The 27,891-nt window shown below is 47.7% G+C and overlaps 1 protein-coding gene and 1 long non-coding RNA gene across 2 annotated transcripts in view; both read left to right on the top strand.

The window, feature by feature from the left end:
* The window catches only part of LOC141073904 (uncharacterized), a 68,927-nt gene extending 42,743 nt beyond the window's left edge, over window positions 1–26,184 (top strand). Inside the window, exon 6 of the mRNA XM_073561443.1 lies at window positions 21,712–26,184. Coding sequence (XP_073417544.1) covers window positions 21,712–22,749 — 1,038 coding nt within the window. The 3' untranslated portion in view covers window positions 22,750–26,184. The remainder of the gene's footprint in view (window positions 1–21,711) is intronic.
* Window positions 18,596–19,269, top strand: LOC141073929 (uncharacterized). Its single transcript, XR_012227098.1, has 3 exons — window positions 18,596–18,693; window positions 18,780–18,840; window positions 19,202–19,269. It is a non-coding gene; the product is annotated as an uncharacterized lncRNA (long non-coding RNA).
* Window positions 26,185–27,891: the final 1,707 nt, after the last annotated feature.

Here is a 27,891-nt window from a genome sequence, read left to right as displayed (position 1 = left end):
GCTGCAACCTCCGAGGCTGCCTGGTGAGCTGGCGGCAGCTGGGTCCGAGCTGGTACAGGATTGGGGCACGCCGGTAGGAGCCTGCGCTGCCACGTCAGGTCCAGGCTGGGACTCAGCCCCGGTCCCACTGTCTGCTCCAGGACTCTCATGTACCTTCTCCAGACAGGTCGCATCCAGTGACAGTACCGGCTTGGAGGTAGTGGCGGGCGCTGTAAAGGGTATCTCAGCAGCCGTATGCTCCGCAGGTGCTGTCTGGGGGAGAGTGGTTTCTCCCCACTGTTTTTTCCTGGCCTCTGTCTTTCTTCCATCATGGCGTTCTGGCGTTCTCTCTCCTTCCCGGGCTCCTTTCCCGCCACAGGATCTCGCTCCTCCTTCCTACTCCATACAAAGCCAGTATACGAACCCCTCTGGGGGTGGGCCATGTTGCTGTAGCATAGAAGTTTAGGCAGGGGAGGCCCAGGACAGTTTGCGCTCTTTTCTTAGGTCCACCTATGTTGTCACGCCCTTCTTCACCGCCCCGGCAGCTATTTTGAGAGTCCATTTTACAGTCTATCAATTTGGTTATTCTGCACATTCTCAGCAATGTTTAAGTCCAATAAATCTTCGGCACACAGAACCCGGTGGCACCGGGCTTCGTCATTCTGTTCGTGACGCCAAAAATGGAACACTTGCCAGGGCCGGTGGGGGTTCTCGGTACCGGGTCCATCAATCTCAATGGGAGTTGTCACGGCAGCCGTGGCCCTGGGCATCCATTGTAAAAGGGGAATGTTAAGTGTGCTAGTAATGATGATTAAAGTTTATGAGTGAATGATTCGTGACGCCACCTGTGGTGTTCGGCAAGGGAGGTGTTAAGCCGACGCTGCAAGCAGATCCTCTGGGACAGATGGTGTGGTGCAGCAATGATGTTGTGGCCCTCCACAGGTAGGGCTCTAGTCCCAGGGCAGTGTAGATGAAGAGATAGTCAAGCGATAGGGGAGAGATATAGATGGTGCAGTGCCAGGCACAGAGATGTAGCAGTGCTGAACATGTTGGCGCAGGAATAACTGGAGGACACCAGGGAATGTAGTTCCAAAGCTTTACTCACAGTCTGTTGGGCATACAGGTACCCGCATCCATGACGTGTCCTCCGGGTCAGGGGCTCAGTCAACCTCCAAGATAGGTGAAGCACTCCGTTCCAACACTCCGCCAACATGTGCCTTTTCTGAACGTCCCCCTCTTAGGGCCTAGGTGAAGTACTCACAGTACTGAGTTACACTGGAGTTCCTCCTTTCAGATGTTCCTATGAACTCTACTTGTACGGCAGACAGCTGTAGCCTGCTTCAGGGACTCCTGGCTACTAAGTCCCAGCTCACTCACGATGCTGTTGTGCCCCCAAGTCTTGTGTGGGAATAAAGTGGTCACTACTTCTATTCCTCCGGTGTCTGCTGCAGGACCATTAGTATCCATACAACCTCGGGGACCGGACCCCGGCCTTGCGCTCAGAACTTGGGGAAGGTTTCTCTTCTAACCCTAATCCTTAGTCCTCTCCTTCCGTTCAAAACTATCTTTCTTATGGAGAATCAGGCTTTCTGAATATGTCTTTTTCCACAGTTTCTTCCTCAAACGTGGATTCACACTTTATTCAGGTGCAAGGCATAACAGGGAATCAGGTGCAGGGCACAAACAGTGAAACATGGCAGGATGCGTGCAAGGGGACGCCAAATGTTCCAGGCATAACACGTGCACGAAAACATACCAGGGTCCAGGACAGGATACGTGATAGGGATCACACAAGAGTTCCTAGAAGGGATGCATGCTAGGACACGCCAGGATCCAAGACGGGGTGCGATGGCATCGGACTCCGGACTACTGGCAACGACCGACAGGGTCCAGGCATCGGGCTGCAGACATCAGCTCGCAGTCATCTGGTTCCGGACCTCTGGCAATGGTCGACAGGTTACGGGAATCCGGCAGGCAAGCCAAGGTTCAAGGCAGGGTGCGTGCTTGGAGCCACGACAGGATTCAAGGCAGGGTGCGTGCTTGGAGACACGCCAGGGTTCAAGGCAGGGTGCGTGCTTGGAGACACGCCAGGGTTCAAGGCAGGGTGCATGCTTGGAGACACGCCAGGGTTCAAGGCAGGGTGCGTGCTTGGAGACACGCCAGGGTTCAAGGCAGGGTGCGTGCTTGGAGACACGCCAGGGTACAAGGCAGTGTGTAGAGACACGCCAAGGCACGAGGCTCAAGACAGAGTGCGTGTGTAGAGACACGCCAAGGTCAGGGTTCCAGGACAGGGTTAGGGCCTGTGCGTACAAGAGGGCACGACAGGGAACATGGCAAAGCCTGCGCGTACTTTTACAAAAGCACGGGGAGGTATGCCATGGATAGGCGAGGGCCTGCGCGTGCTTTAGAGAGCACGCAGAGCACAGTGCGGAAACAGCGTGAAGTGCAAGGGAGCACAAAGGGCACGGCTGCGGCACTGACAGACGGGCAAGACTCCAGCGAACCCGGCTGAGGCATGGCAGGTGACACAGCTGTCACTGACCGACGAGCACGGCTGAGGAACAAGCAGGCGGGCACGGCTAGGGCAGGCGCATGCAAAGAGCATACGAAGAAACAGAGCAAGGGAAGACAAGAAGAGAAAAAAGGCAGGGCTTAAGCAGAGCACAGAACCAGGAAAGTAAGCATAGGCAGAAACACAGAACAAGAACAGAACAAGAACAGAGCAAGAACAGAGCTAGCAGCGGAGCGTAGGCAGAAGCCCAGAGCCGGGCCAAGGGAGAACCTTGGGACTAGCCTAGAAACGTGCAAGAGAGCATAATAGGAAAGAGTCTAGCAGCGGAGAGTAGGCTGAAACCCAGAGCCGGGCCAAGGCAGAGCCTTGGGACTAGACATGGAAAAGAGCACAAACGGAAAGAGAGGAGGAATGGTGCGTGTGCCAGGGAGCACTACAGAGCACCATAGGAGAGAGCGAGGCAGAGCAAGCAAAGACTGAGACCATAGGGAGGAACAAGGCAAGGTATGAAACAAGGCATAGCGAAAACAGGCAAGGCAGAGAATAACAGAAGGACTACAAGTCCAAGCAGGACATGGACAAACATGGCACAACGGACAAACATAAGACAAAGCACGGAACAAGAGATGGAGTACGAGCACAGAGCGTGTGCAGAGACGCACGACAGAGAAGAGTGCAAGGGCACAGAATAGAGGCAGCACCCCACAGACCAAGCAGCCATGCAGGGACACCACACAATACTCAGGCCCTGAGCATAGGAAGGGGCGGTCTTATAGAGGGCATAGCACCTCCTCTTCCGGGTCAGGACCAGGGGAGAACTTCCTAGTTCAGATGCTCCAGGATCACAGAGTGCGGTCACATGATCAGGGTTTCAGACATGACGAGATGATCACAGAACCAGACAGTGCAGGATCTTAGGAAACGTCACATGATCAAGGTTTCAGACATGACGAGGTGATTGCAGAACCAGACAGTGCAGGATCCTAGGAAACGTCACATGATCAAGGTTTCAGACATGACGAGATGATTGCAGGACCAGACAGTGCAGGATCTTAGGAAACGTCACATGATCAAGGCTTCAGACATGACGAGATGATCACAGAAGGCAAAGCAAAAACACAGGCATCTTGCAGCTCAGCAGACATAAGGTGAGTGTGCACACTGCTCTAGGGTCATGAGGTAAAATAGACATGGCGGACATAACAGACATGGCAAGCATGACAGTACCCCCCTCCTTAAGCCCTCTCTTACCGGGGCTGGAAAGAAGAAAAAAAAATTCTTCGGCAGAATCCAGAGTTAGTACAAACCACTCCAACAACGTTGATCCGACATCTGAAACGGACACCTGCACCGGTCAAGACACAGGATCCGCGGACGAGACACAGGGATCCAGTGGGGAGGACTGCGGGTAGACAAGCAAGTCTTCTTACTCTGGCTGCCATCATTTCCAAACAAGTTCAGAGGTCAAGGGCCGGGTCTGATTTGCATCAGAAGAGTGGCCGGGGTACCGCCATTATCAAGCGAGTTCAGGAGACAGGGCAGATTCTTCATCAGACGGGTGGCCGAGGTACCAGCGGAGTCCATGGCCTGAGTATTCTGTTACGGACTCGGCTTCTGCTGAGCCCATCTTCCTTTTTAGAGTGGACCCTCTGGGCCGTGGCACCCACCCACCTAGGGCGAGCTGACCTAGTGAGAACCCACCCCCTGTACAGGGAGTGTCAGGGGCAAGACCAAGGGGGTGAGCCACCACGACTGCTGGGACCAGACGGCCGGCTCAAGGAGACACTATTGAGTGTCTGACAACAGGACGGACAGGATACCAAAGATAAAGCAAAGTCACACAGTTTCTTCCTCAAACGTGGATTCACACTTTATTCAGGTGCAAGGCATAACAGGGAATCAGGTGCAGGGCACAAACAGTGAAACACGGCAGGATGCGTGCAAGGGGACGCCAAATGTTCCAGGCATAACACGTGCACGAAAACATACCAGGGTCCAGGACAGGATACGTGATAGGGATCACACAAGAGTTCCTAGAAGGGATGCATGCTAGGACATGCCAGGATCCAAGACGGGGTGCGATGGCATTGGACTCCGGACTACTGGCAACGACCGACAGGGTCCAGGCATTGGGCTGCGGACATCAGCTCCGGACATCAGGCCGCAGTCATCTGGTTCCGGACCTCTGGCAACGGTCGGCAGGTTACGGGAATCCGGCAGGAAAGCCAAGGTTCAAGGCAGGGTGCATGCTTGGAGCCACGCCAGGGTTCAAGGCAGGGTGCGTGCTTGGAGACACGCCAGGGTTCAAGGCAGGGTGCGTGCTTGGAGACACGCCAGGGTTCAAGGCAGGGTGCGTGCTTGGAGACACGCCAGGGTTCAAGGCAGGGTGCGTGCTTGGAGACACGCCAGGGTTCAAGGCAGGGTGCGTGCTTGGAGACACGCCAGGGTTCAAAGCAGGGTGCGTGCTTGGAGACACGCCAGGGTTCAAGGCAGGGTGCGTGCTTGGAGACAGGCCAGGGTTCAAGGCAGGGTGCGTGCTTGGAGACAGGCCAGGGTTCAAGGCAGGGTGCGTGCTTGGAGACACGCCAGGGTTCAAGGCAGGGTGCGTGCTTGGAGACACGCCAGGGTTCAAGGCAGGGTGCGTGCTTGGAGACACGCCAGGGTTCAAGGCAGGGTGCGTGCTTGGAGACACGCCAAGGCACAAGGCTCAAGACAGAGTGCGTGTGTAGAGACACGCCAAGGTCAGGGTTCCAGGACAGGGTTAGGGCCTGTGCGTACAAGAGGGCACGACAGGGAACATGGCAAAGCCTGCGCGTACTTTTACAAAAGCACGGGGAGGTATGCCATGGGCAGGCGATGGCCTGCGCGTGCTTTAGAGAGCACAGTGCGGAAACAGCGTGAAGTGCAAGGGAGCACAGAGGGCACGGCTGGGGCACTGGCTAGCTGATCGGGCTGCGGCACTGACAGACAGGCAAGACTCCAGCGAACCCGACTGAGGCATGGCAGGCGACACAGCTGTCACTGACCGACGAGCACGGCTGAGGCACAAGCAGGCGGGCACGGCTAGGGCAGGCGCATGCAAAGAGCATACAAAGAAACAGAGCAAGGGAAGACAAGACGAGAAAAAAGGCAGGGCTTAAGCAGAGTACAGAACCAGGAAAGTAAGCATAGGCAGAAACACAGAACAAGAACAGAGCTAGCAGCGGAGCGTAGGCAGAAGCCCAGAGCCGGGCCAAGGGAGAACCTTGGGACTAGCCTAGAAACGTGCAAGAGAGCATAATAGGAAAGAGTCTAGCAGCGGAGCATAGGCCAAAGCCCAGAGCCGGGCGAAGGCAGAGCCTTGGGACTAGACATGGAAAAGAGCACAAACGGAAAGAGAGGAGGAATGGTGCGTGTGCCAGGGAGCACTACAGAGCACCATAGGAGAGAGCGAGGCAGAGCAAGCAAAGACTGAGACCATAGGGAGGAACAAGGCAGAACAAGGCAAGGTACGGAACAAGGCACAGCGAAAACAGGCAAGGCAGAGAATAACAGAAGGACTACAAGTCCAAGCAGGACAAGGACAAACATGGCACAACGGACAAACATAAGACAAAGCACGGAACAAGAGATGGAGTACGAGCACAGAGCGTGTGCAGAGATGCACCACAGAGCAGAGTGCAAGGGCACAGAATAGAGGGAGCGCCCCACAGACCATGCAGCCATGCAGGGACACCACACAATACTCAGGCCCTGAGCATAGGAAGGGGCGGTCTAATAGAGGGCATAGCACCTCCTCTTCCGGGTCAGGACCAGGGGAGAACTTCCTAGTTCAGATGCTCCAGGATCACAGAGTGCAGTCACATGATCAAGGTTTCAGACATGACGAGGTGATTGCAGAACCAGACAGTGCAGGATCCTAGGAAACGTCACATGATGAAGGTTTCAGACATGACGAGATGATTGCAGAACCAGACAGTGCAGGATCCTAGGAAAGGTCACATGATCAGAGTTTCAGACATGACGAGATGATTGCAGGACCAGACAGTGCAGGATCTTATGAAACGTCACATGATCAAGGCTTCAGACAAGACGAGATGATTGCAGAACCAGACAGTGCAGGATCCTAGGAAAGACATGATCAGGGATTCTAGACATGACGAGAAGATCACAGAAGGCAAAGCAGAAACGCAGGCATTTTGCAGCTCAGCAGACATAAGGTGAGTGTGCACACTGCTCTAGGGTCATGAGGTAAAACAGACATGGCAGACATAACAGACATGGCGAGCATGACAGATGGAGGATATGTATGATGGGTATATGGGCACTGGACTATGGGATAGAGGATATAATGGGTATATGGGCACTGGACTATGGGATGGAGGATATGTATGACGGGTATATGGGCACTGGACTATGGGATGGAGGATATGTATGATGGGTATATGGGCACTGGACTATGGGATGGAGGATATGTATGACGGGTATATGGGCACTGGACTATGGGATGGAGGATATGTATGACGGGTATATGGGCACTGGACTATGGGATGGAGGATATGTATGATGGGTATATGGGCACTGGACTATGGGATGGAGGATATGTATGACGGGTATATGGGCACTGGACTATGGGATGGAGGATATGTATGATGGGTATATGGGCACTGGACTATGGGATGGAGGATATGTATGATGGGTATATGGGCACGGGACTATAGGATGGAGGATGTATGATGTGTATATGGGCACGGGACTATAGGATGGAGGATATGTATGACGGGTATATGGGAACTGGACTATGGGATGGAGGATATGTATGATGGGTATATGGGCACTGGACTATGGGATGGAGGATATGTATGATGGGTATATGGGCACTGGACTATGGGATGGAGGATATGTATGATGGGTATATGGGCACTGGACTATGGGATGGAGGATATGTATGATGGGTATATGGGCACGGGACTATAGGATGGAGGATGTATGATGGGTATATGGGCACGGGACTATAGGATGGAGGATATGTATGACGGGTATATGGGAACTGGACTATGGGATGGAGGATATGTATGATGGGTATATGGGCACGGGACTATGGGATGGAGGATATGTATGACGGGTATATGGGCACGGGACTATGGGATGGAGGATATGTATGATGGGTATATGGGCACGGGACTATGGGATGGAGGATGTGTATGAATATTGTGTCCAGTTTTGGGCACCACATTTTAAAAAAGACATCAACAAACTGGAGCAAGTTCAGAAAAGAGCGACCAGAATGGTGACCGGTCTGCAAACCCTGTCTTATGAGGAAAGGTTGCAGGATTTGGGAATGTTTAGTTTGCAAAAGAGAAGACTGAGAGGAGACTTAATAGCTGTCTACAAATATCTCAAGGGCTGTCACATTGTAGAAGGATCAACTTTATTCTCATTTGCACAAGGAAAGACTAGAAGCAATGGGATGAAACTGAATGGGAGGAGACACAGATTAGATATTAGAAAAAACTTTTTGACAGTTAGAGTGATCAATGAGTGGAACAGGCTGCCACGAGAAGTGGTGAGTTCTCCTTCAATGGAAGTCTTCAAACAGAGGCTGGACAGACATCTGACTGGGATGATTTAGCAAATCCTGCTTTGAGCAGGGGGTTGGACCAGATGGCCCAGGAGGTCCCTTCCAACTCTACGATTCTATGATTCTATGATTCTATGACGGGTATATGGGAACTGGACTATGGGATGGAGGATATGTATGATGGGTATATGGGCACTGGACTAAGGGATGGAGGATATGTATGATGGGTATATGGGCACTGGACTATGGGATGGAGGATGCGTGATGGGTATATGGGCACTGGACTAAGGGATGGAGGATATGTATGATGGGTATATGGGCACTGGACTATTGGATGGAGGATACTGTATATATGATGGGTATATGGGCACAGGACTTTGGGATGGAAGATATGTATGATGGGTATATGGGCACAGGACTATGGGATGGAGGATATGTATGATGGATATATGGGCACGGGACTATTGGATGGAGGATATATACGATGGGTATATGGGCACAGGACTATGGGATGGAGGATATGTATGATGGATATATGGGCACTGGACTATGGGATGGCGGATATGTATGGTGGGTATATGGGCACTGGACTATGGGATGGAGGATATGTATGATGGGTATATGGGCACTGGACTATGGGATGGAGGATATGTATGATGGGTATATGGGCACTGGATTATGGGATGGAGGATAATCATTACAATTTGTTATAACTAACCACAGTTAGTTACTATGCCTGGGCAACGCCGGGCTCTTCAGCTAGTGACATGATAATGAGGGGCAGGGCTTGATACACACACATACACACACACACATACATACATTTGTTTTTATATATATATGGATTAACCATTGGGTTACGTATTTGTCTTCTAGTTCAATGGTTTCTTTTCCAATAATCCTATGTTTTCAGTCCGATGCTGATCCATCAAGCTCACTAGTGGTGCACAGCTTTACACCACTATACCTGTGACTTCAGAAACTTACAGAACACCAGCTCACATCTCATATAGGAAACTACTGACACAACTAAATAACACCATTAATAAATGATTTATTTACGGGCAGAACTTATTCATTCATTTCACATTCATGTTTATTCATTCTTTTACGTGACCTTTTTTGTTTTTTCATGAACCATAATTTATCTTTGTGTGACAAACTTTCTCATGAACTTTGACATATCGTGCTTTGTTGGAGTGTTTTTTTTTTTTTCAAAAAGACTGTATATAAAACGTTCCAAGCTTGACATGTTTATCCGCTATCAGGTTTCGTCCTGAGGAAGACGTCCTGCGTGACTGTGAAATGCGTTGACTTTGAAAACCTATTTGAATAAATGTTTTTAAGGAAAATCTCCATCTTCGATCATCTCCATCAGCAGCGCAGGTACAGATACATTATACCCGGATCAGCTCTTCTGCTCGGTCTTTGGCCCCTTGTCCTGCAGCAGCTGGTTTATGCATTGAGCATGGTGTAAAGGTGCCGCTCCATCAGGTGAGTGTAATACTCCCCTACTCTCATTATATCTGGTTATCAGGTAAGACCCTATTTTTCGCTTGTTTGTTCCTCAGTATCACGACTAAAAGAAATCTCTTTAACACTTTCAGGTCACTTGGATAAAACCAATGAAGGGACTGCTGGGACCGTAACGGGGTCCATCTGAGACCCCAATGCAGAAGCCACATGTCCTGAGAACTGGACCTGCTGGACCATAAATTGTAATTTCTCCAGGGTACCAAATAAATAGTTGTCACGTAGAACCTGGAGAACCTGTCTGACATGCTCAGCATGCTCCTCCAGAGGACGGGAGTAACTCACTATATCATCCAGGAAAATTACCACAAATCTACCAATCAGTGAGAAAAATATAATTACTGACATTGTCACAGACTGCCGGAACATTGGTTACCCCGAATGGCAGCATCAGGTTTTATATCTGCCCCTCAGGTATATTGAATGTGGTCTTCCATTCGTCCCCCTGACGTACACTTATAAGGTTATATTCCCCTCTCACGTTAAGTTTGTAAAACCATTTAGCTCCAGATAATTGGATAAACAGGTCGGGTATAAGGGGTAAAGGATAGGGATGTGGAACCGTGACTCACAGGCCCAACCCTCCATCCTTCTACCAAACCCCCCACGGTGACTGGAGAGGAGCATGGCCGTATATGAGCCTCAGCCGGACTCTGGAAGGGAGGAAATAAATGAGATTTGGGCATTTTAGCTCCTGGTGTGGAGTCGACAGCACAATCATATGCCGCCATATAGTAGACGGCCAGTAACCGGTGAGAATTCCCTCCTGTGTGGGGTCTATTTGTCTCCAGAGAAATCACACGTTACATTCCACACATAACACTGAGTAGAAAAGGCGGCGCGGGGTAATTGTGCCAGTAGTGAGGGGCGAATAATGGCGGGAATGTCACTGACTGAGAAGTCTCCATGGAGCCTCTTCACTCCGGAGATCATGTGACCCCTGACTCCTCCCCTCCTGTGGCCTCATCACAGGTCCTGTGCACAGAGCAGCCATATATGTGGAGTGCGGCTCTGCAGGTGGAGGTATGTGGAGATTCCCCCCCATTACTGAGCGCTTTAATGCTAGAAATATATTGCACAGGGGATATCACAGCCAATTCCCACAAGAAGAATCCTGGAAACATCGACTCATCTTCTTCTCATTCAGGTCTCTACAATATCGGATCCTCTCAGTGAAGATCATCCACAAAAGAGAATTTTCCTGATTTACCCATCAAGGATGGATATGGACAGAGACAAGATGGCGGAGAGGATACTACACCTCACCCTAGAGATCCTCTTCCGTCTCACTGGAGAGGTGAGAGATTCTGATGACGTCACATTACATCATTCTTATCTATGGGAATAACGGATGGACAGAACTGGAGAGGTGAGGACTCTGGGAATGTCTGTAGTGAGATTTATTTATGTGTCTCTCCAAAACCAGGATTACACAGTGGTGAAGAAGACCTCTAGTGATCGCTGTCAGGACCCTGTGTCTGAGGGATGTGGGAGACCCCTGAGCCCAAACATGGGGCCTCCACCTCACCCCCTGATCCATGAGGACATCAATGACCAGAAGATCCTAGAACTCATCTACAAGATGATTGAGCTGCTGACTGGAGAGGTGACACTGCTGGGAATGCTGGGACATTATACAGTAACACTATGAAGGGATTGGGGGGATGACGGTATCATTGTATGTGTCAGGTTCCTATAAGGTGTCAGGATGTCGCCGTCTATTTCTCCATGGAGGAATGGGAGTATTTAGAAGGACACAGGGATCTGTACAAGAACGTCATAATGGAGGTTCCCCAGCCCCTCACATCACCAGGTAATAGACAGGGCTAAATACACACGGCCTATAATTATCTGTATGTAGAGAATGAATTCAGTCCCTGTATGTATTTCCTCCAGATCTATCCAGTAAGAGGACAACACCAGAGAGATGTCCCCGTCCTCTTCTTCCACAGGACTGTAACCAAGAAGATCCCAGTGCTCCTCAGGATCATCAGGTAGATGGAGAGAAGGTGTCAGGAGATCTCCCCTATGATGTGTAGACGGCTGTGAAGGTCTTGTGCTCAGTCTTGTTTTATCCACCAGTATTATATGTTTTATACTTGTGTAATGAGAACGGTGGAGATGGCAGGATTAGAGCTGATCATAGACGGGACTTCTCCATCTGTCTGTGACTTTTACAATATTTGTTTCAGGGTGAAGATCTGACCCATATTAATACTACAGAGACATATGTGAGGGGTGATGAGCGGTGTAAAGAGGAGATTCCCACATATGACTGCCCAGGTGAGTAGTAACCACTGAATGCAGAGAAGTCACAGATTCCTCTCAGTCACCGGCTGTGGCTGCTTTATCGGTGGTGTAGTCCGGCCGTATTGCCATGATCATCATTTTGCCTCTAGACCACAACATTCTCCTCCACCCAAAACTGTTGAAATGACTTTGGGCATTGAAAGCCCTTTTCTATAGAACTTACAACCTGGAGGATCCATCTACCACCTGGGTTGAGGAGACGCTGACCGTTACCTGCCCAGATCTGTAACTATAAAGCCAATTGACAGTGTACATAGAATGTGCTGACAAGTTAGAAAATCAGTTGAAGAAAAATCTTATGCTGGGCCTGTAAGAGAAAGCGGAGGGTAATGATGCTGTTCGCTTCCTAGAACCCTGAGATCTTATCGGATGAATCTTCTCTCCCTTCTGTACTGCTGAATGTCTCATGGTCCCTACAAGACCAGGTCCAGTCTTTCTGGCTAAACTTCACTTATATGATCGCCAACATTAAGTGTACAGTGACACCTGCGCTGATTGGGCGCTGGGCATCACTTGTCATTCCACCGCATCGCAGTCTCAATGCAGCGAGTGCCAACATCGCTGGAAGGGAGCCAGATGGGCAGGTGAGTATAAGCTTTATCATTTTATCGGGGACGAACATTTAGTTTAAGAAATGCTTGTCCTAGTACTGGACAACCTCTTTAACCCCTTTACCCCCAAGGGTTATTTGCAGTTAGTGACAGGGATAATTTTACAATTCTGACCACTGTCCCTTTATGAGGAGGTAACTCTGAAACGCTTCCATGGATCCTGGTGATTCTGACATTGTTTTCTCATGACATATTGTACTTCATGTTAGTGGTAAAATTTAATTCATATAACTTGCGTTTATTTGTGAAAAATGGAAATTTGACGAAAATTTAGAAAATTTCACAATTTTCCAACTTTGAATTTTCGCGCCCTTAAATCACAGATATGTCACACAAAATACTTAAGAAGTAACATTTCCCACATGTTTACTTTACATCAGCACAATTTTGGAACCAATATTTTTTTTTGTTAGGAAGTTATAAGGGTTAAAAGTTGATCAGCGATTTCTCATTATTACAACACCATTTTTTTTCAGGGGCCACATCACATTTGAAGTCACTTTGAGGGGTCTATATGATAGAAAATACCCAAAAGTGACACCATTCTAAAAACTGCACCCATGAAGGTGCTCAAAACCACATTCAAGAAGTTTATTAACCCTTCAGGTGCTTCACAGGAATTTTTTGAATCTTTAAAAAATGAACATTTAACTTTTTTTCACAATAAAATTACTTCAGGTCCATTTTTTTTATTTTAACAAGGGTAACAAGGAGAAATTGGACCATAAAAGTTATTGTGCAATTTGTCTTGAGTAGGCTGTTACCTGATATGTTGGGTGGAACCATTGTTTCGGCGCATGGCAGCGCTCAGAAGGGAAGGAGCGCCGCTTAACTTTTTCAGAGCAAAATTGGCTGGAATTGAGATCAGACGCCATGTTGCGTTTGGAGAGCCCCTGATGTGCCCAAACAGTGGAAACCCCCCATAAGTGACCCCATTTTGGAAACTAGACCCCCAAGGGACTTATCTAGATGCGTGGTGAGATCTTTGAACCCCCAAGCGCTTCACAGAAGTGTATAACGTACAGCCGTAAAATTATAAAATCATATTTTTTCCACAAAAATGATCTTTTCACCCCAATATTTATCTTCCTAAGGGAAACAGGACCACAATAGTTATTGTGTAATTTGTCCTGAGTACGCAGATACCCCATATGTGGGGGTAAACCACTGTGTGGGTGCATGGCAGAGCTCAGAAGGGAAGGAGCGCCGTTTGACTTTTTCAACGCGAAATTGGCTGGAATTGAAATCATACGCCATGTTGCATTTGGAGAGCCCCTGATGTGCCTGAACAGTGGAAACCCCCCACAAGTGACCCCATTTTGGAAACTAGACCCCCCAAGGAACTTATCTAGATGTTTAGTGAGCATTTTGAACCCCCAAGTGCTTCACAGAAGCTTATAACGCCCTGGCGTGAAAATAAAAAAATCATATTTTTTCAACAAACATGATCTTTTAGTCCCCAATTATTTTATTTTTCCAAGGGTAAGAGGAGAAATTGGACCCCAAAAGTTGTCCAATTTGTCCTGAGTACGCTGGTACCCCATATGTGGTAGAAAACAATTGTATGGGCACACGTCATGGCTCGGAAGGGAAGTAGTGACATTTTTTACTGCAGACTTTGATGGAATGGTCTGCGGTTGTCATGTCCCGTTTGGAGAGCCCCTGATGTGCCTAAACAGTGGAACCCCCCACAAGTGACCCCATTTTGGAAACTAGACCCCCCAAGGAACTTATCTAGATGTGTGGTGAGCACTTTGAACCCACAAGTGCTACACAAAATTTCATAACGTAGAGCCATAAAAATAAATAAATCATATTTTTTTTCCACAAAAATGATTTTTCACCCCCAATATTTTATTTTTGCAAGGGTAACAGGAGAAATTGGACCCCAAAAGTTGTTGTGCAATTTGTCCTGAGTAGGCTGATACCCTATATGTGGGGGTAGTCACTGTTTGGGCACATGGCAGAGCTTGTAAGGGAAGGAGCACCGTTTGACTTTTTCAACGCAGAATTGGCTGGAATTGAGATCAGACACCATGTCACGTTTGGAGAGCACCTGATGTGCCCAAACAGTGGAAACACCCAATTCTACCTACAACACTAACCCCAACACACCCCTAACCCTAATGGGAAAATGGAAATAAATACATTTTTTTATTTTATTATTTTTCCCTAACTAAGGGGGTGATAACGGGGGGTTTGATTTACTATTTATGGTGGTTTTTATGTTTGGCAGCTGTCACACGCTAAAAAATGCTTTTTATTGTAAAAATAGATTTTGCATCACCACATTTTGAGAGCTATAACTTTTCCGTATTTTGACCCACTAAGTCATGTGATGTCTTATTTTTTGCGGGACGAGTTGACATTTTTATTGGTACCATTTACAGGCACGTGACATTTTTTGATCGCTTTTTATTCCAATTTTTGGGAAGCAGAATGAACAAAAACCAGCATTTCATTAATTTCTTTTGGGGGGGCGTTTATACCGTTCCGTGTGTGGTAAAATTGATAAAGCGGTTTTATTCTTCGGATCAGTACGATTGCAGCAATACCTGATTTATTTTTTGTTATGTTTTGGCGCTTTTATACAATAAAAACAATTTTATATAAATAATTGTTTCTGCATCTGCGAGCTATAACTTTTTACTTTTTTTCGCTGATGATGCTGTATGGCGGGTCATTTTTTGCGGAACAAGATGACTTTTCAGCGGTACCATTTTTATTTATATCCGTCTTTTTGATTGCGCGTTATTGCACTTTTTGTTCGGTGGTATGATGATAAAGCATTGTTTTTTGCCTTTTTTTGAAGGGGTTCACTAAAGGGGTTAACTAGTGGGACAGTTTTATAGGGCGGGTCGTTACGGACGCGGCAATACTAAATATATGTACCGTATTTTTCGCTTTATAAGACGCTCCGGATTATAAGACGCACCCCAAATTTTGAGGAGAAAAATAGGAAAAAAACTTTATTTTTAATAAAATGGTGGTGCATCTTATAATCCATGCGTCTTATTGCTTTCCAGGGGTGGTGATGGAGGAGGCCGGAGTGGAACATTGCTGCTGGGATGAGGGGGTGTTTTGATGTGCAGCGTGCCGCTGCCGGTGTCTGTTACTGCCGCCGCCCTCTGTCCCCTGATGCTTGCCACCACCGCCACGCTCTGTCCCCCGGTGCCTGCTTGCCACCACCGCCGCACTCTGTCCCCCAGTGCTTGCCACCACCGCCACGCTGTCCCCCGGTGCCTGCTTGCCACCACCGCCGCGCTCTCCCCCGGTTCTTACCGCCACCACCGCGCTCTGTCCCCCCGGTGTTTGCCGCCATCGCCGCGCTCTGTCCCGTTCTGAGGGTACTTGCCGCGGCACTCTGTGCCCTGATGCTGCCGCTGCGCTGTCCGCCACCGCCGCGCTCCTGTCCCCCGGTGGTTTCTTCCGCCCCACCGCCGCCGCCGCTCTCTGTCCCGTTCAGCGTGGGGGGGTCTCTGTCGCTCCATGCCTGCTTTCTTCCTGGAAAATGGCCGCCGCGCATGCGCAGATCCATGTGTAGTCCTATGTGTGCACATATAGAGATGAGATTTCAGCGCTGAAATCTCATCTCCCGAGATTTCAGTGCCGAGATTTACTGCATCTCCCGAGATTTCAGTGCCGAGATGTCCGTCTGCGCATGCGCGGCGGCCATTTTCCAGGAAGAAAGCAGGCATGGAGCGACAGAGACCCCCCCACGCTGAACGGGACAGAGCGCGGCGGCGGCGGCGGGGCGGAAGAAACCACCGGGGGACAGGAGCGCGGCGGTGGCGGACAGCGCAGCGGCAGCATCAGGGCACAGAGTGCCGCGGCAAGTACCCTCAGTGGCAGCGCAAATGTATATCCTCTTTGTAAGACGCACCCCCTTTTTCCCCTCAATTTTGGGGGAAAAAAGTGCGTCTTACAAAGCGGAAAATACGGTACTTTTGTTTTTTGTTATTTACAAAAAAAAGAAATTATTAGGAAATTTTTTTTAAATTTATTTAGGAATTTTCTAAAAATTATTTTTACGCGTTTTTTTTTCTTTATTACGTTGTCCCAGGGGGGGACATCACTATACAGTGTCAGATCGCTGATCTGACATTTTGCAATGCACTGTGTCATCAGCGATCTGACAGGCAGTGCAGGTGGCTTCTCAGCGCCTGCTCTCAGCAGGCACTGAGAAGCCACCTCCCTTCAGGACCCAGAACGCCCCCGTGGCCATCTTGGATCCAGGGGCCTGAAGTGAGGAGGCCCTCAGAACAACACGAGCACATTGCTTTGTTCTGAGGGTCTCAGGGAAGCGCACAGGGAGCCCGCTCCCTGCACGATTCTCCCTTATGCTCCGGGAAAATCTGCGATCATATTTGATCGCAGTGTGATGGGGGTTATTGTGCTGGGAGCGGTCTGTGACCGCTCCTGGCACTTAGTGCCGGTTGACATCTGTGATAATCGCCCCGTGGGCGCAGCTGATCACAATGGTGTACTATCCCAATCGGTCATACGGGTCCGGGTTACCTGGATGGGATAGTACGTCATATGTCAGGAAGGGGTTAAGAAATACTATAGATATGTGCTAAATACACTAAATGACACTGATATATGCATTACTAAACGTCTATGTGTATGGCTGGGCAGAGTAGTCAGGGGCACCCATACACTTAAGGAGATGATTAAATCGATAATGAAGCCATACTGTGTCTTGGATATATACTGTGTAGGATGATGCAGAGTCAGCAGCGTTCAGGCCGGCTGCGCTGATCCTAACACCTGCTTGAAAAGGAAAGAGCTGCCGCCCTATGTCTGCGTGATGTCACTACACTGCCGGCTCTCTTCTATTGCAGAAAAGAGTGATATTATCCAATGCGTTTCTGAGGCTTCGGTGTCCTTCATCAGGGATCCCTTCTTTTTTGCAGTAGAAGAGCCGGCAGTGTAGTGACATCACACAGACATAGGGCGGCAGCTTTTTCCTTTTCAAGCAGGTGGCAGGAACATAGTGCAAATCCAGGACACAGTACGGCTTCATAATCATGATCACCTCCTTAAGTGTACGTGTGCCCCAGCCTGCTCTACCCAGCCATACATGTAGACGTTCAGTAATTCATAGATCAGGGTCATCTGTGTATGTAGGGCATATCTGCTGTATATATTTACTGCATTTCTACACGTTAAGCCATAGAGCAGGCAGGTGCTGTATGCAGATTCTTGACCCTGTCACGCAGTGGTAATGCCAGTGCATTCATCAAATTTACGTCCCTGTAATATACATTTATTCCCGCCTGCAGGAGATGTGTTCAATAGAAAAAATAAAGACGCGCACTCGTGCTGTAGGAGGAGGTGCTGACTGAACGTGGATATACCACAGGTAAAAGTCAACGGGTAGACAGTCGCACTCAAAATTGAATGTCACTTGCATCAGAGTCATTAAAGGAATTATTATGATTTTTATTAATTTTTTTTCAATAAATCAAGAAAAGTGAAAAAACACCGCAAACAGAGATCAGATTCCAAACATGAGTATTACACGGTTACGTTTCGACCTATACCTAGGTCTTTCTCAAACCATACTGCAAGATAAAAATGCAAAGAAAAATTATTTACCACACTAAACAAAGTGATCAAGATAATGTACAAAAGGCTAGAGACATAGTGGACATAAATATATACAAAATTAATAAAATTTAAAAAGGGTGTATGCTGAAAAACCCTATAGATACAAAATATATAAACATCTATATGTGCACACATAGGACTACACATGGATCTGCGCAATAACAGGAATGCAGTGTAAGACAAGAAGATGGTCATAGGAGATATTGCAGACTATTGGCAAACAAATATACAGTACTAATCATAATGTGCTTGGATAAATGGAAAACGAAGCTGGGTGGTGGAGAAAGGAAAGTATAGCAAACATGAGATACTAACCTCAATAGGAGTGTCAAGGTATATGGAAAGAGGACAATTTTTCAGAGTCCCAAAGTAAGGGCTGTGGGGAAAAAAAAAAAGGAGAGATCATAAGAAAAAAGGAACAGAGGGTAAGCAAGGCGCCAGGGGGTGCTGCTGTACTGACCTGTGGCAAGAGAGCGGCCTCCTCCCAGCCTCATAGTGACTCTCAACATATATAAACCGAGGCATTCTTGCCTCCACCCACAACACTGCAGATCCCTGCCGCTCTCTTGCCACAGGTCAGTACAGCAGCACCCCCTGGCGCCTTGCTTACCCTCTGTTCCTTTTTTCTTATGATCTCTCCTTTTTTTTTTTTTCCCCACAGCCCTTACTTTGGGACTCTGAAAAATTGTCCTCTTTCCATATACCTTGACACTCCTATTGAGGTTAGTATCTCATGTTTGCTATACTTTCCTTTCTCCACCACCCAGCTTCGTTTTCCATTTATCCAAGCACATTATGATTAGTACTGTATATTTGTTTGCCAATAGTCTGCAATATCTCCTATGACCATCTTCTTGTCTTACACTGCATTCCTGTTATTGCGCAGATCCATGTGTAGTCCTATGTGTGCACATATAGATGTTTATATATTTTGTATCTATAGGGTTTTTCAGCATACACCCTTTTTAAATTTTATTAATTTTGTATATATTTATGTCCACTATGTCTCTAGCCTTTTGTACATTATCTTGATCACTTTGTTTAGTGTGGTAAATAATTTTTCTTTGCATGTTTATCTTGCAGTATGGTTTGAGAAAGACCTAGGTATAGGTCGAAACGTAACCGTGTAGTACTCATGTTTGGAATCTGATCTCTGTTTGCGGTGTTTTTTCACTTTTCTTGATTTATTGAAAAAAAAATTAATAAAAATCATAATAATTCCTTTAATGACTCTGATGCAAGTGACACTCAATTTTGAGTGCGACTGTCTACCCGTTGACTTTCACCTGTAGGAAATGTCTTGGCATGGCTCCAGCCCTGGTGTCATGGAGTCACTCCACGTCATAAATTACATTATTTTTGATCCTAAGGAATTCAGATTACTGCACAATCTCTCCTGAAATGGGGAGCAATATTATTTTCTGTAATCTTCTGGTCAGGATCCATAGTAGCTCCAATGGTCCACCATAAATGAGGGCAACTCTGGTTTACTGTTGTTGGGGATGCAATTTTTTTTTTATTCTTTGCTGATTGGGTTACAGTTCTTCGCTTTGTATGATTTGTGGAGGGATCGGCCTGTCTCACTTATGTGAGTCTGTAACTCCCTCATAGTCTTTAACATAAGCTCTCCATTACCTCTTCCAAATGCCCGAGATCTAAATTCAAGACATCTCAGCTCTGCACTATTATACACAGTTCTCTATAAATGTGTAATATTTCTTCTTGAAACTCATCTGACAGAAAATATTGGAGCTTACGATAGTTTAGATTGTGACGTCACCGAGCCCCATACTCTAATTACCCCAGAGAGGTTTCACCACTAGCTGCTCATTTATTACTGATGGAGACTGTGGAGTTAGGCAATAATACATCTACTGAAATGATCAATCTTCAGTTTTCGACTACAGTAGTTAGTGCCCAAAATGCTGATTTAACCACTTCTCGCAGCCAGTTTTGTCTTCCTAATCAGACCCCAATTTTCAAATCTGACATGTATCAATTTATATGGTGATAACGGTGAAATTCTTCACAAAGGATAATAGGAAACAAATTGACATTACAAGTTATTTTCCAACTTCTCTTGAATGCGACAAAACCCTATATACGGTTGTACACTACTGTCTGGGCACATGGCAGGGTTAAAAAGGGAAAGAGCGCCATTTAGCTGTATGAAGGCAAATTTTGCTGGAATAGTTTGCCGACAAAATTTATTGGGGGCATTGTACGTGGTCAATTGGCAGCTCAAAAGATGTCCACCATGAAGAGGCTTGGCGCTATCTACTCCATTTTCCAGATCCAAGGGATTGTCTTGCTCATCACCCTTTAACCCTTCTACATGGATCTGGACTTACACAAAGACCCCTAGGCTTGGGCGATGGTGTTACCTGCTGTTTTGTGGTGTGAAATAGCAAGAAGAATAGATAGTCGAGTCAGGACCAGGAGAGGAGAGAAAATAAAAAGTTATAAGATGCAAGAGTAGTCCGTAAACAGAGCGGGTTCATAACAGGAAGCAAATGCACAATCCGGGAGCTGACCCCCGAGGACTGAACCGGAGCAGGCCAAGGCTGTATCTGACAGCCTTCGGTAATATGCTTCAAGCTTTAGTACGGTGCGGTGCTTTCCAATTGGCTGAAGCAGGGAGCAGATAACTTCACCTGGACAGCACCCACACATACTGCCAGACTGGCCGGTACTACTGGTCCCAGGCACCCTAATCTTAGTGGCTGAACAGTGCCTGTGCCGCCTACAGCTTCTGTTTCTAATGTCGCCTCCATCACCGGTGCAGCCTGCAGAATGAATAAGATGGGACCTGGTGACAGAAGCAGACGTCACAGGAGCAGATCCTGGAGAAAATGGGACATACCGTTTGCGGAAGTCTCAATATGACAAAATGTCAGAAATCCAGAGCAGTAGAAATCCTCATAAAGTGACTACATTTTGGAAATTATAACCCTCGGTCAAGTAATCGATAAGAGTAGTGACTATTTTGACTTCACAGGGACTTTGCGGAAATTAGCACACAGTGGATGTTGGAGAGTGAAGATTAGAAATATGCCATATTATTGCCCAGCACATAATGCCCGGATTGTGCTCCACTAGACACGCACATAGAAAACTAAGTGGGTCCTTCTCATTGCAGTGATGCCAAATACAGGGATGGTAAATGTGGTTTAGGTACACTGCAAAGCTCAGAAGCGAGGGGGAGATTTGACTTGGAAAGAGTGCATTTTGCTGGCTTTGTTTATGGAAGCCATGTTGCTTTTCAAGAGTCTTTGAGCCATTAGTAATGTGGACATCTGTTTTTTCAATGACAGATGATGGACCTGAGTGGGAACTTGTTTTATGTGAGATGAGTAGGAGTTGTTATTGGTGGTATTTTCGCCTACATATCATTGATGGGTTGCTTTTTATTTGTTATATTTGGGAGGCAGAATGAACAAACAGTTGAACACCACACACTACTGGTTCATCCTCTAACTTTTTGTATTAGACTGTGAACTGTCATTGACTTAGACAGTCATTCAATAATTTTACATAACTTGCCATTTTTACAGACAGTTTAAGTAGCCATTTTCAAAAATATAAAATTCTAGGATATTATATTCAAAATAATTGTTTTTTTCTTAGCAGATGACTCTACCAGGAGATCAGGACAGCTGATATCTTCAATTTTTAAATCAGATGATCGCAAAATCCCACAGGATGCAACTGAAGTCATTGCCATTGCTCCAGATATACCAGCATCCCTTTACAGTAAAGATCTGTCATCTGATCCTATGAAACAGGTCCCATCTTCTGATTCATTACTGACTACTAAGGAAAATCAAAGTCACAAAAGAGGCATTAAAAAACAAACTGCTCCTAAAGCAAAGAAGTCATTTTCACATTCAGAATATAGAAATAGTTTTCCCCTCAAAAAGTCGTTTCTTAAACATCAACAAAATCACACAACGGAGAAGAGATTTTCTTGCTCCAAGTGTGGGAAATGCTTTAACTGGAATTCAGAACTTGTTAGGCATGAGAGAACTCACACAGAGGAGAAACATTTTTCCTGTTCAGAATGTGGGAAATATTTTAAACATAAACCTAATCTTGTTAGACACCAGAGAACTCACACAGGGGAGAAGCCTTTTTCCTGTTCAGAATGTGGAAAGTATTTTAACCAGAGATCATCTTTGATTAAGCACCAGAGAATTCACACAGGGGAGAAGCCTTTTTCCTGTTCTGAATGTGGGAAATGTTTTATACAGAAATCAGATTTTGTTAATCACCAGAGAAGTCACACACGGGAGAAGCCTTTTTGCTGTTCAGAATGTGGGATGTGTTTTCACCAGAAATCAAGTCTAGTTATTCACCAGCGAACCCACATAGGGGAGAAGCCTTTTTCCTGTTCAGAATGTGGGAAGTGTTTTAACCAGAATTCAGATTTGGTTAATCACCATAGAACTCACACAGGGGAGAAGCCGTTTTCCTGTTCAGAATGTGGGAAGTGTTTTATCCAGAATTCAGATTTGGTTAATCACCATAGAACTCACACAGGGGAGAAGCCTTTTTCCTGTTCAGAATGTGGGAAATGGTTTACACATAAATCAAATGTTGTTAGGCACCAGAGAACTCACACAAGGGAGTAGCCATTTTCCTGTTCATAATAATAATAATAATCGTTATTTATATAGCGCCAACATATTCCACAGCGTTGACAGTTTAACAGTTTCAAACACAACAGTCGTAACAACGTTAACAATAATACAATAATTAAAGCAAAATAAAACGACCCTGCTCATGAGAGCTTACAATCTACAGGGTGGGCCATTTATATGGATACACCTAAATAAAATGGGAATGATTGGTGACCCAGAGCGGCTCACTGAATTTGCAGAATGGGCAAAGCAAAAATTGGAACAGGACCCTCAGTTTACACAGAACATTATGTTCAGTGATGAGGCAAACTTTTTTGGGTGGGCCATTTATATGGATACACCTAAATAAAACAGGAATGGTGACAGTTTTCTTGCTTATGGTGTCTTGCATTGAAATCTGCTGCAGTGACCCCGGTAAGGCGTTCAACAGACATCAACACAATTTCTATCAGCTCCTCACGTGTTAACCTTTGCAACATGTCAATGGCTGTAAACAAAGAGAAACTTGAAAATAACTCATGAAAGAATAAAGTTATGTTAAAACCAAGAACACTATTGTTTTTCTTGTGAAATTCTCAATAAGATTGATGTGTCACATGACCCTCTTCCCATTGAAAAAAATAAAGTTGGATCCAAAATGGCCACCATGGTCACCACCCATCTTGAAAAGTTTTCCACCTCCCATATACTAATGTGCCACAAACAGGAAGCTGATATCACCAACCATTCCCATTTTATTTAGGTGTATCCATATAAATGGCCCACCCTGTACAATGAGGTGAGGGAGATACAAAGTACAGGTGTATATTTACAATGATAGTCCAGTCATCTTGAGGGAGTGGCGGTTAGATAGAGATAGTGAATTGGCTACATACGCACACTTACAAATAAAATGGTTTTTGATTAGGGAATGTGATAGGCTGCTCTGAACAAATGTGTTTTGAGGGAATGCCTAAAACTGGGCAAGTTGTGGCTGGTCCAAATTTCTTGTGGTAGAGCATTCTAGAGGATTGGCGCAACAAGGGAGAAATCTTGGAGTTGGGAGTGGGAGGTACGGATTAGTGCAGAGGTTAGTCAAAAGTCATTTAAAGAGCACAGCGATCGGCTAGGCCGATAGACAGAAATGAAGCAGGAGATGTAAGGGGGTGCCGCACTGTGGAGAGCTTTGTGGGTGAGAACAAGTATTTTGAATTGGATCCTATAATGAATGGGCAGCCAGTATAACGACTGGCGAAGAGCGGACGCGTCCGAGTACCTATTAGCCAGATGGACAACCCTGGCTTCTGCATTAAGGATGGATTGGAGAGGGGAAAGTCAAGTGAGGGGGAGGCCAATTAATAGAGCATTACAGTAGACCAGGCGGGAGTGTATCAGGGCGACAGTGAGGGTTTCTATTGTTTCCATGTTGAGAAAAGTGCGGATTCTAGAGATGCTCTTTAGGTGTAAGCGGCAAGAGCGGGCAAGAGATTGTATATGGGAGGTGACGGAGAGATTGGTGTCAAACATAACACCCAGACAGCACGCCTGCTGCTGGGGTATAATTATAGTGCCACCCACGGAGAGGGAAATGTCAGATTTAAGGAGTTTAGTAGACAGTGGGAGCGGAAGAGTTCAGTTTTGGAAAGGTTGAGTTTCAGATAGAGAGCGGACATGATGTTGGAGACTGTGGACAGACAGTCACTGGCGTTCTGTAGTACAGCGGGGGTAAGGTCAGGGGATGACATGTATAGTTGTGTGTCATCAGCATAAAGATGGTACTGAAACCCAAATCTGCTTATAGTCTATCCAATTGGGGCCGTGTAGAGAGAGAAGCAAAGGGGGCCAAGTACTGAGCCCTGAGGTACCCCAACAGTGAGAGGAAGAGGAGATAAAGTGGAGCCAGCGAACAAAACACTGAAGGAGCGGTCAGAGAGATAGGAAGAGAACCAGGAGAGAGCAGTGTCATTAATGCCTTGTGACTGGAGTCTAGAGAGTAGGAGATGGTGGTCAACAGTGTCGAAAGTTGCAGAAAGGTAAAGAAAAATGAGCAGAGAGTGGTCACCGTTACATTTTGCCATCAGAAGGTCATTGGTCACTTTAATGAGTGCAGTTTCTATCGAATGTAGGGGGCAGAAGCCGGACTGTGAAGGGTCTAGAAGGGAGTGAATGGAGAGGTAACAGGTTAGGTGGGAGTAGACCATGCGCTTCAAGAGTTTAGAGATGAAGGGGAGATTGGAGACTGGTCTGTAGTTGTTTGTGGAGGATGGGTCGAGAGCGGGTTTCTTTAATAATGGAATAATGATAGTGTGTTTGAAAGAGGAGGGGAAAATGTCCGAGGAGAGGGAGAGATTAAAGATTGTAGTTGGGTGGCTTGTGACGTCTAGAGAGAGAGACTGGAGTAGATGTGAGGGAATGGGGTCAGTAGTTCACGTAGTTGCACAAGAAGAGAGGAGCCTGGAGACGACTTCTTCTGTGATGGGATCAAATGTGGAGAGTGAGCCAGGGGAAATGCAGGGAGGGATGAGACTCACAGCACCTGGTGTCTGGGAGCGGATTTCCTGATGTATTATCTATTTTCTCTGTAAAGTGGGAGGCCAGGTCATCAGCACAAATGTCTGTGATAAGGGCTTGTGCTTTCGGCCTGAGGAGGGAGTGAAAGGGGTCAAAAAGTTTCTTGGGGTTGTCGGATAGTGAGGAGATCAGGGTGGTGAAGTAGGGCTGATTGGCGAGGTGAAGGTCAGAGCTATAGGTTCTTAACATAAATTTGAAGTGGATGAAGTCTTCTGGTGGGAGAGTTTTCCTCCATAAGGGATGGTGGACCAGGGTTGGAGAAGATGTCCCCTAAAATCAGTAGGAGTAGGAAGATAAAGAGCAAGTAGTTATTGGAATTGTCAGAAGTTTTTTTGTGCGATGTGTTTAGGCAAGATGGGCTGAGGTTTTTCAGGAAGTTGAGAATTGCATGGGAGCTGTACATGCAGTGGCGGATTATAATGAGGTCAATTTGGGCAGTTGCCCCGGGCCCAGTGGGGTTAAGGGGCCCACAGCCCAGGCCAGTAAATTACCCCATTATAATCCGCCACCGCGCAGGGCCGGATTATAGGCAGGGCAGGCGGGGCTTCAGCCCCGGGGCCCCCACCACAAGAGCTTCTAAGGGGGCCCCCACCACATTCCTGCTGGCTGCTGCAATGGCACTCCATCTTCTCCCCACCTAAAAGTGAGTGACCGTGGGGGCGGCATTATGTGCTCTGCTACCAGCAGCATCTACAAGTAGCGTGAACGCTGATGCTGCTGGTAGCGTGCAAAGGCTTGTGATGAGATCACAGGAGGTAAGGTGTCAGGACCCCCGATCATGTGATCCCTGACTCCTCCCCTCCTGTGACCTCATCACAGGTCCTGTGCGCACAGCACAGAGCACTGAGAGCAGCCATGTATGTGGAGTGCGGCTCTGCGGGTGGAGGTCGGTGCTGGAGGCTCCATTATTCTCTATGTGGAGTGCGGCTCTGCGGGTGGAGGTCGGTGCTGGAGGCTCCATTATTCTCTATGTGGAGTGCGGCTCTGCGGGTGGAGGTCGGTGCTGGAGGCTCCATTATTCTCTATGTGGAGTGCGGCTCTGCGGGTGGAGGTCGGTGCTGGAGGCTCCATTATTCTCTATGTGGAGTGCGGCTCTGCGGGTGGAGGTCGGTGCTGGAGGCTCCATTATTCTCTATGTGGAGTGCGGCTCTGCGGGTGGAGGTCAGTGCTGGAGGCTCCATTATTCTCTATGTGGAGTGCGGCTCTGCGGGTGGAGGTCAGTGCTGGAGGCTCCATTATTCTCTATGTGGAGTGTGGCTCTGCGGGTGGAGGTCGGTGCTGGAGGCCCCATTATTCTCTATGTGGAGTGCGGGTGGAGGTCGGTGCTGGAGGCCCCATTATTCTCTATGTGGAGTGCGGCTCTGCGGGTGGAGGTCGGTGCTGGAGGCCCCATTATTCTCTATGTGGAGTGCGGCTCTGCGGGTGGAGGTCGGTGCTGGAGGCCCCATTATTCTCTATGTGGAGTGCGGGTGGAGGTCGGTGCTGGAGGCCCCATTATTCTCTATGTGGAGTGCGGCTCTGCGGGTGGAGGTCGGTGCTGGAGGCCCCATTATTCTCTATGTGGAGTGTGGCTCTGCGGGTGGAGGTCGGTGCTGGAGGCTCCATTATTCTCTATGTGGAGTGCGGCTCTGCGGGTGGAGGTCAGTGCTGGAGGCTCCATTATTCTCTATGTGGAGTGTGGCTCTGCGGGTGGAGGTCGGTGCTGGAGGCCCCATTATTCTCTATGTGGAGTGCGGGTGGAGGTCGGTGCTGGAGGCCCCATTATTCTCTATGTGGAGTGCGGCTCTGCGGGTGGAGGTCGGTGCTGGAGGCCCCATTATTCTCTATGTGGAGTGCGGCTCTGCGGGTGGAGGTCGGTGCTGGAGGCCCCATTATTCTCTATGTGGAGTGCGGGTGGAGGTCGGTGCTGGAGGCCCCATTATTCTCTATGTGGAGTGCGGCTCTGCGGGTGGAGGTCGGTGCTGGAGGCCCCATTATTCTCTATGTGGAGTGTGGCTCTGCGGGTGGAGGTCGGTGCTGGAGGCTCCATTATTCTCTATGTGGAGTGCGGCTCTGCGGGTGGAGGTCGGTGCTGGAGGCTCCATTATTCTCTATGTGGAGTGCGGCTCTGCGGGTGGAGGTCAGTGCCGGAGGCTCCATTATTCTCTATGTGGAGTGTGGCTCTGCGGGTGGAGGTCGGTGCTGGAGGCTCCATTATTCTCTATATGGAGTGCGGCTCTGCGGGTGGAGGTCAGTGCTGGAGGCCCCATTATTCTCTATGTGGAGTGCGGCTCTGCGGGTGGAGGTCGGTGCTGGAGGCTCCATTATTCTCTATGTGGAGTGCGGCTCTGCGGGTGGAGGTCGGTGCTGGAGGCTCCATTATTCTCTATGTGGAGTGCGGCTCTGCGGGTGGAGGTCGGTGCTGGAGGCTCCATTCTCTATGTGGAGTGCGGCTCTGTGGGTGGAGGTCGGTGCTGGAGGCTCCATTATTCTCTATGTGGAGTGCGGCTCTGCGGGTGGAGGTCGGTGCTAGAGGCTCCATTATTCTCTATGTGGAGTGCGGCTCTGCGGGTGGAGGTCGGTGCTGGAGGCTCCATTATTCTC

Source organism: Dendrobates tinctorius, unplaced genomic scaffold (assembly GCF_039654945.1).
Source record: "Dendrobates tinctorius isolate UK_male_01 unplaced genomic scaffold, ASM3965494v1 ptg000320l, whole genome shotgun sequence".
Lineage (NCBI taxonomy): Eukaryota > Metazoa > Chordata > Amphibia > Anura > Dendrobatidae > Dendrobates > Dendrobates tinctorius.
This window is presented reverse-complemented; position numbering and strand designations above follow the sequence as displayed.